At 36.0% G+C, this 17335-nt stretch overlaps 1 protein-coding gene across 1 annotated transcript in view; it reads left to right on the top strand.

The window, feature by feature from the left end:
* Window positions 1-17335, top strand: part of LOC131938192 (uncharacterized) — a 37022-nt gene that overhangs the window by 12622 nt on the left and 7065 nt on the right. The window contains exons 16-31 of the mRNA XM_059296104.1: window positions 713-753; window positions 931-985; window positions 1680-1811; window positions 2143-2175; window positions 2894-2926; window positions 3183-3300; window positions 4288-4415; window positions 8614-8794; window positions 9991-10165; window positions 11183-11343; window positions 12165-12285; window positions 12697-12743; window positions 13031-13083; window positions 13748-13824; window positions 14131-14340; window positions 14824-14938. Of these exons, the coding sequence (XP_059152087.1) occupies window positions 713-753; window positions 931-985; window positions 1680-1811; window positions 2143-2175; window positions 2894-2926; window positions 3183-3300; window positions 4288-4415; window positions 8614-8794; window positions 9991-10165; window positions 11183-11343; window positions 12165-12285; window positions 12697-12743; window positions 13031-13083; window positions 13748-13824; window positions 14131-14340; window positions 14824-14938 (1680 nt within the window). The remainder of the gene's footprint in view (window positions 1-712; window positions 754-930; window positions 986-1679; window positions 1812-2142; window positions 2176-2893; window positions 2927-3182; window positions 3301-4287; window positions 4416-8613; window positions 8795-9990; window positions 10166-11182; window positions 11344-12164; window positions 12286-12696; window positions 12744-13030; window positions 13084-13747; window positions 13825-14130; window positions 14341-14823; window positions 14939-17335) is intronic.

Here is a 17335-nt window from a genome sequence, read left to right as displayed (position 1 = left end):
CGGCGCCCGGGTACAAACTTTCTATTTGGCGCCCCCCTCAGGAGCAAATTTTCGATTTGCACCCCCCCTCAACTTTTCGATTTGCACCCCCCCCCCCTCCTCAAACTGCAAAAAACTGCAGCTAAATTGACATTTTAATTGTTTTTACAACCCATTTTGGCGCCCCCTGAGGTCGGCGCCCGGGGACATATGTCCCCCCCTGCCCTCCCCCCCATCGCTACGCCTCTGATGGCAGCCCATCTCCAGACAAGGCTATGACCAGCCAAGAAAACTGTCGAAAGTATTTGCTCAAAGGTTGATTTGTCCATAAGACACAAACCTAACCCCCCCCCCCAATCATCTAGACAAAAACTTATCTCCAGATTTGGGAGTTTTGAAAACATACATGCAAGTTGAACACGTTAGATTGTGGTTGAAGTTTATTCACTATCATCTAGCTTAATATTCAGTGTACCCAACAACCGCTTTAAAAAATCATCTCTTGAAACCAGATACAAATCTAAACCACATGCTTTGCCCAGTGTGATTATGTATGCATTTTAAAAACATTTTTCTGTTTCAAAATACAAGTATAAATATTTTGTTTAAATAATTACAAATACATCATTAAATGATTCTAATAATTTTGTTACACTTAAACGCACATGCAATTTTTTAAAGTTACATTTACTTATAGATATGAATAGTTTTCTACACATATTTTATTCTATAGGAATGGCATAATGATTCACTTAAAGGCGTAATGAAAAATATGTGAGTTCTTTTTTTTTTAATATAGTGTGCATCATTCCATCAGTTTTAAATTACTTTCAATTACTCATACAATTAATCTTGTCCATGTTATAACATGTGTATGATTTGTTTAATTACTTTGAAAGTCAAAAGTTGTCAATGTTCTAAGATATATAATTTGTTTCATTACTTTGACAGTCACAAGTACTATGTCCTGCTCTGTCCTCCAAAAGTCATGTTCTCATTGAATGGGGTGAGTCAGTCTCTCTCTCTGTCTTAATTTCATCTGTTTCATTGTTCGTGTGTCTTGAATTGTCTCATGTGTCTCACTTTTGCCCGTCTCACGTTTCGTGTGTCTTGTATTTAAAGACGCAGCCTTGAAATACCAAAAAAAAAAACGCTAAGCTAAAATTGAAACATGTTGAACAACAGCCAAAATTGATTTGTGAACTATTGAGCTTGCAGGAACTTGATTTTGATAGATTCTATTTTTCGCAAAGTATATTTTAACAGTGATATAAAGAATTTTTCCCTTCTGCAAACATTTAAATACTCAACTTTTTATGTAATAATTGCAAAAAAAAAAAAAAAAAAAAAAAAAAAAAAAAAAAAAAAAAACAAAGTTCGCATTTAGGAACCTAACGATTCAAATTGCAGATGAAATAGAGTTTATCTTTCTATGCACCGCAACTTTTGACATTGTGGTCTGCACTATGCCCAACCGCCTTTTTACTTTCCGTAAAGTGATCAGGCACCTATTGGATTAGCAGTCGAGCGCTCGATCAACCGACTCCCCCCCCCCCCCCACACACATTTTTGTTCTTTAACGATTGTTTTCATTTTTTTTTATTTTCTTAATTCGCTTGGCTGGTGAATTATTTAAATGCATGTCCATTTATGTACGTAATAAAACACATAAGTATTAACATATATTTACATAATTACAGATCGGACTTCTGATTTTTCTGTACATATTCGGACAACTACTGCTCGGGCAACTTTCCCGGACAAAAATTACCTGGTCCGAGTATTACCTTCTGGTGTATGTTGTGCTTGAGTTAATGGAGGAGCTCTATGAAGTAAGCACGTCTGTTTCTAAGAACGCTTTCACGTTGCTAAGTAAACGCAAATATCAGTAGAACCCCTAAAATTAGGTTTTTTGAAATAAAGTTTTAAGAAATGGATTGGGTAAAACTTCGGTTTTATAAGATACGTTTCGTTTTAAAGTTGTATTTAATGTTCATTATTAATTATAACTATTGTGATGTTTTACACTTTCTGACATTGTAATTCAACTGGCTAAACATACTTTAATAAGATCTAAAGTGTACATATTTATCTCAATAGTGAAATATATCCTATTATTTATAGTAACACAATGTCTTTTCTTTTCCCCATTTATGTGCATAGCTATTCTTCCTCAATCAAAGGATAGGAAAAGATGTAAGACTTTATTTACGATTGTTTAATGAATAGTTTGGCTTGGTATACAATGTTTTCTTTAACCATCTATAGATATAAAGTAGCAAAAACTAAAGACCTACACACCATGTTTTATCTAACCATCTAAATGTATAAAGTAGCAAAGACTAAAGACTGCTAACACATCATGTTTTCTCTAACCAACAAAATGTATAAAGTAGCAAAAACTAAAGACTGCTTACATATCATGTTTTCTCTAACCAACTAAATGTATAAAATAGCAAAAACTAAAGACCTACACATCATGTTTTCTCTAACCAACAAAATGTATAAAGTAGCAAAAACTAAAGACTGCTTACATATCATGTTTTCTCTAACCAACAAAATGTATAAAATAGCAAAAACTAAAGACTGCTAACACATCATATTTTCTCTAACCAACTAAATGTATAAAATAGCAAAGACTAAAGACTGCTAACACATCATGTTTTCTCTAACCAACTAAATGTATAAAATAGCAAAGACTAAAGACTGCTAACACATCATGTTTTCTCTAACCAACTAAATGTATAAAATAGCAAAGACTAAAGACTGCTAACACATCATGTTTTCTCTAACCAACTAAATGTATAAAATAGCAAAGACTAAAGACTACTTACATATCTCTAACCAACTAAATGTATAAAGTAGCAAAGACTAAAGACTGCTTACACATCAAGTTTTCGTCTTTATTTTTCAGCTGCCCCCCTCAGAGATGACCTTACGCAAGAGAGTGAGTTGTCGTATCTTGCTTAAACAAATCTGTTCAACTAGGGCTATTAATCATGGACTATTCAATTGCGCAGTTTATATATATATATATATATATATATATATATATATATATATATATATATATATATATATATATATATGAATATATATAAACATAGAAGGCTCTGAAATATGTGACTGCCAACTAGAAAAAAAAACACATACTATAACCCAAACAAAAGAGAATTGTATTACTGACCGCCCTCTTTGTCTAGATGTGGAGAAGGTTGTCCAATTACCTGACCAGTGGCTGGAATGTCGTGGACTACCTCTCGATATTTCTCTTCGTCATTGGCGGATGTCTGCGCATGTACGCGTATTTCCAGTCGGCTGGTGAGCTGTTACTTCCTGTTTAGTCCCTTTTTAAAAACAATAACTTTTTTTACGAACTCCAAATAAATTACTCCAATTGTGTTTTAAAAAATTTCATGGAACAAGCTAGTACCAAACTAGAGGTCTAAGCCTTTAGTTTGACGTGTTATCCATTCGACCAAGCTCCCTTTTCTTTTTTCTAAATGCTTTAACAAAATGAATACCGTGTTAAAAATATGGCAATTGTCTTAAGTTTAATTAATCTTAAAAAGGATACTGTATGCTAGTGGTAAAATAAAATCTACTATATATTTTTACAGAAGGATGATTTTGAATTCTCTTTGAAGAAATAATTTTTACAGACTTACGGCATAAGAAAAATAAATAAATAAAATAGTTTGGAAACTATTGCTTAAGACGGTGCATTTATGTTTTTAAAAAGTGCTGAAAGTGTTGTTTTTTGCTAAATTCTCCTATAATTGTGTTGGCTTTCAATTTTCATTTATTTGAAGAAAAAATATTATTCAGATAATAGAATTCACGTTACATTTAGTGAAAATTCTTTTAGTTTATTATCAATGTAAAAAAAAAAATTTCTTACAAGAAAATAAATAAACGTTCGCTTTGGGCATATTCCCGAGACGTACATCTGTATTAATGAATGAGTTTCTAATAATCTATTTAACATTGTGTAATCAGAAACGTGTCATTAAATCCAGTGGCGTAGCGAGGTCGGGAGTTACCCGCTGAGGCACTTAATGGTGTCACCCCCCAGAGGCGTAGCGACCCTTCCCGGGGACAAATTTTCAAGTTTTCGATTTGCACCCCCCCTCAAGTTTTTCTCTATATATTTTGCTATTTTTTGCCTTGGTGTCACCCCCCTAAATGGTGTCACCCGGTGCGGTCCGCACCCCCCGCCCCCCCCCCCCCACTCGCTACGCCCCTGATTGAATCACTGACAACCCACTGACTATCTAACCTGCACCAACTAACGTGTTACCCCTATAGAAACAGAAATCTACGAGTACGCCCGAGTTGCTCTATGCCTGGACTTCATCGTCTTCACAGTCCGCATGTTGCACAACTGCTACGCCAGCTCCTACCTCGGCCCTACTTTTGTCATGATACTGGAAATCGTAAGCCCTCTTCTTTTTTTGTTTTTTCCCACGTTTTCTTTAACTTGCTTTCTCTGTGTGTTTATTTGTTTGTCTTTCCAATCAAATCTTGCGATCGAAATTTCTGGCACTTCCCAGTTAGCTAGCGCGCTGAAATTTTCAGGGAAGCTTTCTTTTGGATGACCATTGAATATTCAATTGTTATTATTACTAAATTGATCAATGGAAACATTTTATTGAGCATTTTAGACCGCTATATAATCTATATATATAATTCTCCTCTGCTAGCCATTACAAAAAAAACCAGCGACGCGTACCTCGCGCGCAGTGAAGCGAACGATCACATGTCGCCACAGGCTTAGGGGCAGAGAATTTAGCTTGAACCGAGTTTAAACTTACAGGAGGTAGGCCAGTTTGGGGGAGACGATATGGTCGAGTGGTTGGGCACACGATTGCTATCCCACTCGACACGGGTTCAAATCTATGTGTTCTAGTCAGTAACGTATTCAAACAACGTGTTTTTTACGAGTTGTCTTTTTACGAGTTGTCTTTTTACGAGTTGTCTTTTTACGAGTTGTCTTCGTTTACCCAAAAAAAGTGAAAAGATAAAATCGATAGCAAGATTTTAATGCAAACAAACAGACAAAGACTAAAAAGTAGAAAATAATAATCATTAAAAAAGTCTTAAAAAACCCACGTTTTCTGATTGAACTAAAAAGTAGAAAATAAATGCTATAGGCCCTACATCACAATAATGCAAGCGATCACTCTACTATAAGCGAGCAAAAACGTGGGGCGCCGTGATTTTCTTACAGTTTCTAATACTGTTGACTCTCTACAAGCTCCCTAATAAAAGTCAATAGTATTATCTAATCAATAGTAATATAACTTTTACTTCGGCGCCCCACGTTTTTGATCGCTTATAGTAGAGTGATCGCTTGCATTATTGTGATGTAGGGCCTATAGCATTTATTTTCTACTTTTTAGTTCAATCAGAAAACGTGGGTTTTTTAAAACTTTTTTAATGATTATTATATTGTTTTTATTTTTATTAGCCGTTCTGGCTAGGCTTCGCTCTGTCTCTTATTTATAATTGTAACATATATTTTAATAATATTAAAAAAATACTAAATTCACTTTCCACACATAGAATTTGCTCATGAAAATTGTAGAACAAAATAAAATACAATATTTTATTATTAGTTTAATAAGTATAAGCTAATTTCTTATTATTAAGAAAGGCAGTTTCCACCAAACTTTGGGAGATTATTTTACCGTTATTGTTAAGATACACTAAAATACCCATATTTCTGTTCTATTTGAAATATGGCATACTTATTTTTAATTTGGGAATAGGTAGCAGAGTGTATTCAATCCTCAGGTGACAAAACTAGTCCCAGTTCCTGTACAGTTTACTAAATCCTCAGGTTACTGAACTAGTCCTGTACTTGTAAATTTTACTAAATCCTCAGGTGACAAAACTAGTCCCAGTTCCTGTACATTTTACTAAATCCTCAGGTTACTGAACTAGTCCTGTACTTGTAAATTTTACTAAATCCTCAGGTGACAAAACTAGTCACAGTTCCTGTACATTTTACTAAATCCTCAGGTTACTGAACTAGTCCTGTACTTGTATATTTGACTAAATCCTCAGGTAACTGAACTAGTCCAGTTCCTGTACAGTTTACAAAATCCTCACGTGGCTGAACTAGCCCTGTACTTGTACATTTGACTAAATCCTCAGGTAACTGAACTAGTCCTGTACTTGTATATTTGACTAAATCCTCAGGTGACTGAACTAGTCCAGTTCCTGTACATTTTACTAAATCCTCAGGTGACTGAACTAGTCCAGTTCCTGTACATTTTACTAAATCCTCAGGTAACTGAACTAGTCCAGTTCCTGTACAGTTTACTAAATCCTCAGGTGACTGAACTAGTCCAGTTCCTGTACAGTTTACTAAATCCTCAGGTAACTGAACTAGTCCAGTTCCTGTACATTTGACTAAATCCTCAGGTGACTGAACTAGTCCAGTTCCTGTAAATTTTACTAAATCCTCAGGTGACTGAACTAGTCCAGTTCCTGTACAGTTTACTAAATCCTCAGGTAACTGAACTAGTCCAGTTCCTGTACAGTTTACTAAATCCTCAGGTAACTGAACTAGTCCAGTTCCTGTACATTTGACTAAATCCTCAGGTGACTGAACTAGTCCAGTTCCTGTAAATTTTACTAAATCCTCAGGTGACAAAACTAGTCCAGTTCCTGTAAATTTTACTAAATCCTCAGGTGACTGAACTAGTCCAGTTCCTGTACAGTTTACTAAATCCTCAGGTAACTGAACTAGTCCAGTTCCTGTACATTTTACTAAATCCTCAGGTAACTGAACTAGTCCAGTTCCTGTACAGTTTACTAAATCCTCAGGTAACTGAACTAGTCCAGTTCCTGTACATTTTACTAAATCCTCAGGTAACTGAACTAGTCCAGTTCCTGTACAGTTTACTAAATCCTCAGGTAACTGAACTAGTCCAGTTCCTGTACATTTTACTAAATCCTCAGGTAACTGAACTAGTCCAGTTCCTGTACAGTTTACTAAATCCTCAGGTAACTGAACTAGTCCAGTTCCTGTACATTTGACTAAATCCTCAGGTAACTGAACTAGTCCAGTTCCTGTACATTTTACTAAATCCTCAGGTGACTGAACTAGTCCAGTTCCTGTACAGTTTACTAAATCCTCAGGTAACTGAACTAGTCCAGTTCCTGTACATTTTACTAAATCCTCAGGTGACTGAACTAGTCCAGTTCCTGTACAGTTTACTAAATCCTCAGGTAACTGAACTAGTCCAGTTCCTGTACATTTTACTAAATCCTCAGGTGACTGAACTAGTCCAGTTCCTGTACAGTTTACTAAATCCTCAGGTGACTGAACTAGTCCAGTTCCTGTACAGTTTACTAAATCCTCAGGTAACTGAACTAGTCCAGTTCCTGTACAGTTTACTAAATCCTCAGGTGACTGAACTAGTCCAGTTCCTGTACAGTTTACTAAATCCTCAGGTGACTGAACTAGTCCAGTTCCTGTACAGTTTACTAAATCCTCAGGTGACTGAACTAGTCCAGTTCCTGTACAGTTTACTAAATCCTCAGGTGACTGAACTAGTCCAGTTCCTGTACAGTTTACTAAATCCTCAGGTGACTGAACTAGTCCAGTTCCTGTACATTTGACTAAATCCTCAGGTGACTGAACTAGTCCAGTTCCTGTACAGTTTACTAAATCCTCAGGTGACTGAACTAGTCCAGTTCCTGTACATTTGACTAAATCCTCAGGTGACTGAACTAGTCCAGTTCCTGTACAGTTTACTAAATCCTCAGGTGACTGAACTAGTCCAGTTCCTGTACATTTGACTAAATCCTCAGGTGACTGAACTAGTCCAGTTCCTGTACAGTTTACTAAATCCTCAGGTGACTGAACTAGTCCAGTTCCTGTAAATTTTACTAAATCCTCAGGTGACTGAACTAGTCCAGTTCCTGTACATTTGACTAAATCCTCAGGTGACTGAACTAGTCCAGTTCCTGTACAGTTTACTAAATCCTCAGGTGACTGAACTAGTCCAGTTCCTGTACAGTTTACTAAATCCTCAGGTAACTGAACTAGTCCAGTTCCTGTAAATTTTACTAAATCCTCAGGTAACTGAACTAGTCCAGTTCCTGTAAATTTTACTAAATCCTCAGGTGACTGAACTAGTCCAGTTCCTGTAAATTTTACTAAATCCTCAGGTAACTGAACTAGTCCAGTTCCTGTACAGTTTACTAAATCCTCAGGTGACTGAACTAGTCCAGTTCCTGTAAATTTTACTAAATCCTCAGGTGACTGAACTAGTCCAGTTCCTGTACATTTGACTAAATCCTCAGGTTACTGAACTAGTCCAGTTCCTGTACAGTTTACTAAATCCTCAGGTGACTGAACTAGTCCAGTTCCTGTAAATTTTACTAAATCCTCAGGTGACTGAACTAGTCCAGTTCCTGTACATTTGACTAAATCCTCAGGTTACTGAACTAGTCCAGTTCCTGTACAGTTTACTAAATCCTCAGGTGACTGAACTAGTCCAGTTCCTGTACATTTGACTAAATCCTCAGGTGACTGAACTAGTCCAGTTCCTGTACAGTTTACTAAATCCTCAGGTGACTGAACTAGTCCAGTTCCTGTACATTTGACTAAATCCTCAGGTTACTGAACTAGTCCAGTTCCTGTACATTCTGGCCGTGGTCTGGATCAGCTACACCATCACATCTGAGGCCATCTTGTACCCCAACTCCCAGCTCAACCGATACATGATCTTCTACCTGTTGCGTAAAGCTTACTGGCAGATGTTTGGGGAACTTTTTCTGGACGAGATTGAAGCTGAAGGTAGAGTGGGGGAGGGGGAGTTGTCGCTCTGCCGCATAGTTCGGTGGTCCAGTCATTTAGCGTTAGTTGGGGCGAGGTGTGGTCCAGTCATTTAGCGTTAGTTGGGGCGAGGTGTGGTCCAGTCATTTAGCGTTAGTTGGGGCGAGGTGTGGTCCAGTCATTTAGCGTTAGTTGGGGCGAGGTGTGGTCCAGTCATTTAGCGTTAGTTGGGGCGAGGTGTGGTCCAGTCATTTAGCGTTAGTTGGGGCGAGGTGTGGTCCAGTCATTTAGCGTTAGTTGGGGCGAGGTGTGGTCCAGTCATTTAGCGTTAGTTGGGGCGAGGTGTGGTCCAGTCATTTAGCGTTAGTTGGGGCGAGGTGTGGTCCAGTCATTTAGCGTTAGTTGGGGCGAGGTGTGGTCCAGTCATTTAGAGTTAGTTGGGGCGAGGTGTGGTCCAGTCATTTTGCGTTAGTTGGGGCGAGGTGTGGTCCAGTCATTTAGCGTTAGTTGGGGCGAGGTGTGGTCCAGTCATTTAGCGTTAGTTGGGGCGAGGTGTGGTCCAGTCATTTAGCGTTAGTTGGGGCGAGGTGTGGTCCAGTCATTTAGCGTTAGTTGGGGCGAGGTGTGGTCCAGTCATTTAGCGTTAGTTGGGGCGAGGTGTGGTCCAGTCATTTAGCGTTAGTTGGGGCGAGGTGTGGTCCAGTCATTTAGCGTTAGTTGGGGCGAGGTGTGGTCCAGTCATTTAGCGTTAGTTGGGGCGAGGTGTGGTCCAGTCATTTAGCGTTAGTTGGGGCGAGGTGTGGTCCAGTCATTTAGCGTTAGTTGGGGCGAGGTGTGGTCCAGTCATTTAGCGTTAGTTGGGGCGAGGTGTGGTCCAGTCATTTAGAGTTAGTTGGGGCGAGGTGTGGTCCAGTCATTTTGCGTTAGTTGGGGCGAGGTGTGGTCCAGTCATTTAGCGTTAGTTGGGGCGAGGTGTGGTCCAGTTATTTAGCGTTAGTTGGGGCGAGGTGTGGTCCAGTCATTTAGCGTTAGTTGGGGCGAGGTGTGGTCCAGTCATTTAGCGTTGGTTGGGGCGAGGTGTGGTCCAGTCATTTAGCGTTAGTTGGGGCAAGATGTGGTCCAGTGTTTTAGGGTATTTGGACAAAAGATATTTTGTAAAAAAAAACTACTTAGACATATGACACATGCATTATTAACATTATCTGTCACACTGACAGAATCCGGGGAAGGACTGAGTGACCTGGAGTGCACCACCGACCCGAACTTGTACTACACCTACAGGAAGCTGAGATGTCCATCCACCATCGGCCGCTACATCGCCCCAGTGATGCTGGGGATCTACATCATGCTGACAAATGTCTTGCTCTTCAACGTCATCACAGCCAACTTTACGTGAGTTCACGGTTTATTATCACTAGTGAGATCTGAACCAACGTATTCAATCTAGGCTACGATCACAATATCTATATATGTATATATATATATATATATATATATATATATATATATATATATATATATATATATATATATATATATATATATATATATATATATATATATATATATATATATATATATATATATATATATATATATATATATATATATATATATATATGTATATATATATATATATATATATATATATATATATATATATATATATATATATATATATATATATATATATATATATATTTATACATATATATATATATATATATATATATATATATATATATATATATATATATATATATATATATATATATATATACGTATATATATATATATAATTATATTATATATTTAAATATATAAAATTACCATTGATATAATTCTAACTTACATTGGTTGGGCCTTATGGTATGTACGAAATTGATTCATATAAATTCTAGCTACCCGTTGGAATGGACTTTATATTACTAAAAGCAGACATCCATAAAGTATAGATTTGCATATGATAACGTATTGTTGGGCCAATAAAAAGAAATAAACAGCAGCTCTTCAAATTACAAAGGAACTTGTTATTTAGTTTTTTTAACATCATTTTAGTACGCCACTTTTGTGAATTTGTTGCTCTATTGGTTTTATTATACACTCCCCTACCTTTAATTAGAATTTAAATTCGTCTTTTTAAAATGTTAAAACATATTTCATGTAATTTATACCATCAACAATGATGGTTGGGCATGGTAGTTTATACTTGGTCCATTGTTTTTTAAAGTGATTCAAAAGACTTACTTTGGCAATCATAAAAACAAGGGGCAAATTAAGAAAAAAAAATATTTGGTAATTTATTTACTACAGCTCACTTTGTAGTTTAAACATTTTCACTTTATACTATTCGTTTTTTTTTTGTTCTCAAATTAAATCAACGAATAAGGTTTCAAATTCTTTCCCCAGGAAAGGCATCGAGCGTATACAGGCTGAGTCCAACTTGATCTGGAGGCTGCAAGTTCTGGACCTGACCATCAACTATTCCCAAGTCTTGCTCCTCCCTCCCCCCTTCACCTTCATGTCCATCTTCGCTCGTGTATTCGAGAAGTCTTGCGGTCTAAATTTGTGTAAGTAACCAAATAGTTCTCACCGCCAAAAGCCGTAAAGATTTTTGTAAGTAATCATTTTTTTTATTGTATGTAGGGTGGATTTCCTATCGCACAATTAAGTATGATATATCAACTCCGAATTCAGCCTGCTATTGATTTGCTTCCATAATGTTAAACTCCCTAGAACAATCTCTAAGGCAGCGGTTGCTTGATGTTTTAAGTTTTCTATCCTAGACGTTGATATCCAAGCCAACGAGCCTCACCTGCCGGGGAAGGAAGGGGGAGAGGGAGGGGGCAGGAGGGGTGGGGGGGGGGGGGGGTCCGAACTCGAAAGTTTCAAAGTTGGCAATCATTCACTCTCAAGCCTGACCACGTCGTCTACCAGTAATCAAACACAACTCTCCGCCAAAAGCCGAGAAGATATAATTAACACATTTTGCCTAATCCAAATATTATATTGTAAACTTTTTCAGTGCTCTTCATTTTTAGAAAACATGAAATTAAAAAAAAAAGTAAATTACCTTTTCCGAACCTCACGGTCCATGGGAAAAGAGTTAACATGTTTCTTTAACATCAGTATCTGAACGAATAGTTTGGTCAGTACTATGCCCAGCCGCCTTTACTATTTCGTAATATGAGTTAGGTACCCATCAGAGCTGGGTGGACTCAGGGACGTCCACTGAACTGAGCCCGGATTCGAACTCGTGACTTTCGGGGTAGAAGTCTAGCGATCTGCCACTTGGCAACGCAGTCCCATGTTTTTAAAATACTAACTATTATTTTGGTGATGAAATACATTTTCTGGATGAAGCATTTTGTGTACGTTTTTTTCTCACCAGTTCCAGAATATACAAACTCAAGGATGAGGGCTAGGATGAACGACTTGGAGCATTTGGTCATACAAAAGAAAATTGAGCCTTTGATACTCAATCCAAACGATCAGACAGGCCCTAAAGACAAGTTAGCTGTTTTGTTTTTCATTGGGAACAAAATTTATTAAAATACTAAGAGGGCGATTTTTAAATAAAGTACCAATAATACAATACAAAGGTAAACATTGACCCTCAAGGACGGACGGCAGATAAAGTAGAGTTCACCTTTTGACATGAATGTGTCCATTCGGGCATTTGTAGCATTCGGCAAAGTTTCCGGGCTTTTTTTGCATTTTGGGACATAGTATACCACAAGCCAGTGGAAAAAAATGAGTTAAAATAATACCTTCTAGAGCTAAAGAGGCGATGATATGATAACGTCTTGAGCTAGAAATATGATGCGTATAATTTCTTAACTGTTTTAGTGGTAGATTGGAGATCGTAGAATAAATTAATATCTACTAGATATCTTATCGGAAATTTTAAAATATTATTTCAGTGTGAATGAAAATCTTTCAAAATCGACGTTATCTTCACGCTCGCAAGGTGATATAGTTATATATATATATATATATATATATATATATATATATATATATATATATATATATATATATATATATATATATATATATTACATGATTATTCTTTTTAAAAATTAAAACGATAACATATTACATGATATTTAGTTTGTTAGGGTAGCAAACAATAATAAATTTGCATCGTTTAATAAATCGAGTGCCATTGTTGATTCTTATCGAAATTCTAAGGTCAAATGTCTAGTGAGTTTTTTTAAAGCCAATAGGAAATATTTGTGTATGCTTTTAATCCAGGTTTGAACAAAAACAAGTGGTCCAGTATAGAAGGATATACATGCAACTTATGGGTAGGTTGAAAATTATATGTTGTCTGTTTGTGTATCACAAAAAGAAAATAACAATTGTTCGTGAAATAATGGATACAGTTGAGTATGTTCAACTAATAGCGAGATATAACATCAGGCCAGCCGAAACTAGCTTTGCAAGAAACTTTGTAAAACATTCAATGGTAAAGGTATCTTCTAGTCAAGTGATTACTTTTCACCGTTGCTATTTTAATCCGTGCACATTATAAACTATGATCTATATTCCAAAAAAGCCCAATAGTTTATATATATATATATATATATATATATATATATATATATATATATATATATATATATATATATATATATAAGTACGTATATATGTTTGTATTTTATAAACCTAATATACATATATTATATATATAGGCTATATATATATATATATATATATATATATATATATATATATATATACACATATATATATATATATATATATATATATATATATATATATATATATATATATATATATATATACATACATACATATATATATATATATATATATATATATATATATATATACATACATATATATATATATATATATATATATATATATATATATATATATATATATGTATGTATGTATATATATGTATGTATATATATATATGTAAATCTTGCTGTACATCTCCAGATACCATTGTACAAGCACATACCCATCAGTAAAACAATCCAAGTAACAACAGAAACCAGACTAGATCCAGAGCCAGAGTAAGTTAATCAAAAGCTCTACAAATGCTTTATTCGACCAGAAACTAATACATGTGCTATCTTTTTATAATTATGAAGAGCAGCCTTTAGGATTTTCGTTACAGGAAATTTTCGATTAACAAATATAAATGTGTCACTTTAAAAAATGTGCCAAGTAAAATATACTTAGGCACGCATGAAGGTTGTTTGTTAGAAAACTAAAATACAGCTTAAAAACTAATCCGTGTTTAAGAATTTTTCTGTGATAGTTGTTATCTTTATGTAAGTATATGTATGTGTATAAAAGTTTTTTTTTAATTTCCTAAGCAAGCAAAACCCGTACCTGTTGAAAAAAGCGTCATTAAAATTTAATGAGTACGACAAATATTACAAAACTGACCGACGCAGTTACATGGGAAAATATGATGTTGTGGATGGCTATCCCATAATTCCAGTCCGAAACCAAGGTTATGTCAGTTTTAAGAAGAATTTTAGCAGGTGGGGACCGAACCATTTTGGAATTCCCATAATCACCAGGTAAGATGTTGTTTAACCAGTTTAAGAATAAATACACTTTTTTAGTATCAGGAACAATATTGCCATGTATTCATCGCTATTGCTGAAAACATTATTAATGTTAGGCTTATGGTAACAATTAAATTAGAGGCTTAGCACAAAAGTTCAGTGATATTATATATTTTAATTACTTACACACGACTAAGAGAAATATTAATATTTTATATGATGGACCTAGTTTTGCTTCAATGACAATTTGTGATTTTGTTTTTGATATTTTAATTTCAAGCATTGTTTTATATTTTTATTTGTAATCGGTTTCTTTCAAGCATCTCTTAGTTGAGGTGGGGGGGGGTATTATTCTAATACGTTATATTACGTCCATAAGTACAACACATTGGTATAAAATAATACAACTAGCAAAACAAACAGCTAGTTTTAGTAAAAAGTAAAAAGGTGTGAGGTGTACAACATGTTAAACTTCAATTAATTTTTTTTTGACAGATTCAAAATCGTCAACAGTCACATCACTGTCATAGATGACGCTTTTGACTTGGAGTTTTTGGTGGAAAATATCAAAGAAGATTCCAAAGATGGGATAGTTGTACGTTTTCCTATGGTAAGATTTCCGTTTTTAATTCTTTTATTTGACCGTCATATATCAAGAGAAAAAAAAATGATTCGCTATTTAAAAATTTAAATTATAATCTCACGCCTTTTATTAAGCGAAGATGCAGTGTGTTAGTAGTAGTTTGTATAGATGCTGCTCAAACATCAATACAAACGGACAGTTAATAACACGTCTACTGTATTAGCTACTACACACGGGGTTGTGTATAAGCAAGACCGAGGGTAACAGTGATTCTACCATAAACCTTCACCTAAGGGGTCGTCCATAAATGACGTCACACTCATAAGGGGGAGGGGGGGGTCCGTAGTTTTGTAGAGGTGTGTGATGAAGGGAAAGGGGGTTAAGAAGTGACACTTTTGCATTATAAAAAAGCAATTTTAGAAAACGAATTTTAGACGTTATTTCGCGTTTTAGAAAACTGTTTTAATAAATGGTAATAGGAATTGATTAAAATACTCTACGTTGACAGAGTTCAGACAAGATTTTGGAAAAATATCGATGTTTTAAAAAAATCAACTGCAATTTTGAGTAGAGTTGTAGGCTGAAGTATGACGTCATTTTAGGGGGGGGGGTCTGGCTTTTTGTGACGATGTGTGACGAAGGGGAGAGGTAAAAATCGTCAAAAAGAGCGTGACGTCATTTATGGATGACCCCCTAAGCCGTCTGTCTCTAAATCCGATCGTCGTTGTCTGTGATGCTGTTATACGAGTTTGTATCTGTGATGCTGTTATACGAGTTTGTGTCTGTGATGCTGTTATACGAGTTTGTGTCTGTGATGCTGTTATACGAGTTTGTGTATGTGATGCTGTTATACGAGTTTGTGTCTGTGATGCTGTTATACGAGTTTGTATCTGTGATGCTGTTATACGAGTTTGTGTATGTGATGCTGTTATACGAGTTTGTGTCTGTGATGCTGTTATACGAGTTTGTATCTGTGATGCTGTTATACGAGTTTGTGTCTGTGATGCTGTTATACGAGTTTGTATCTGTGATGCTGTTATACGAGTTTGTGCCTGTGATGCTGTTATACGAGTTTGTGTCTGTGATGCTGTTATACGAGTTTGTGTCTGTGATGCTGTTATACGAGTTTGTGTATGTGATGCTGTTATACGAGTTTGTGTCTGTAATGCTGTTATACGAGTTTGTGTCTGTGATGCTGTTATACGAGTTTGTGTCTGTGATGCTGTTATACGAGTTTGTGTCTGTAATGCTGTTATACGAGTTTGTGTCTGTGATGCTGTTATACGAGTTTGTGTATGTGATGCTGTTATACGAGTTTGTGTCTGTAATGCTGTTATACGAGTTTGTGTCTGTGATGCTGTTATACGAGTTTGTGTATGTGATGCTGTTATACGAGTTTGTGTCTGTAATGCTGTTATACGAGTTTGTGTCTGTGATCTGGTTATACGAGTTTGTGTCTGTGATGCTGTTATACGAGTTTGTGCCTGTGATGCTGTTATACGAGTTTTTGTCTGTGATGCTGTTATACGAGTTTGTGCCTGTGATGCTGTTATACGAGTTTTTGTCTGTGATGCTGTTATACGAGTTTGTGTCTGTGATGCTGTTATACGAGTTTTTGTCTGTAATGCTGTTATACGAGTTTGTGTCTGTGATGCTGTTATACGAGTTTGTGTCTGTGATGCTGTTATACGAGTTTGTGTCTGTAATGCTGTTATACGAGTTTGTGTCTGTGATCTGGTTATACGAGTTTGTGTCTGTAATGCTGTTATACGAGTTTGTGTATGTGATGCTGTTATACGAGTTTGTATCTGTGATGCTGTTATACGAGTTTGTGTCTGTGATGCTGTTATACGAGTTTGTGTCTGTGATGCTGTTATACGAGTTTGTGTCTGTGATGCTGTTATACGAGTTTTTGTCTGTGATGCTGTTATACGAGTTTGTGTATGTGATGCTGTTATACGAGTTTGTGTCTGTAATGCTGTTATACGAGTTTGTGTCTGTGATGCTGTTATACGAGTTTGTGTATGTGATGCTGTTATACGAGTTTGTATCTGTGATGCTGTTATACGAGTTTGTGTCTGTGATCTGGTTATACGAGTTTGTGTCTGTGATGCTGTTATACGAGTTTGTGTCTGTGATGCTGTTATACGAGTTTGTGCCTGTGATGCTGTTATACGAGTTTGTGTCTGTGATGCTGTTATACGAGTTTGTGTCTGTGATGCTGTTATACGAGTTTGTGTCTGTGATGCTGTTATACGAGTTTGTGTCTGTGATGCTGTTATACGAGTTTGTGTCTGTGATGCTGTTATACGAGTTTGTATCTGTGATGCTGTTATACGAGTTTGTGTCTGTGATCTGGTTATACGAGTTTGTGTCTGTGATCTGGTTATACGAGTTTGTGTCTGTGATGCTGTTATACGAGTT

The sequence above is a fragment of the Physella acuta genome, unplaced genomic scaffold (assembly GCF_028476545.2).
Source record: "Physella acuta isolate Inbredline_101_S28 unplaced genomic scaffold, ASM2847654v3 ptg000237l, whole genome shotgun sequence".
Classification (NCBI taxonomy): domain Eukaryota; kingdom Metazoa; phylum Mollusca; class Gastropoda; family Physidae; genus Physella; species Physella acuta.
The sequence above is the reverse complement of the archived record's forward strand: the minus strand, read 5'-3'. Positions and strand labels throughout refer to the sequence as shown.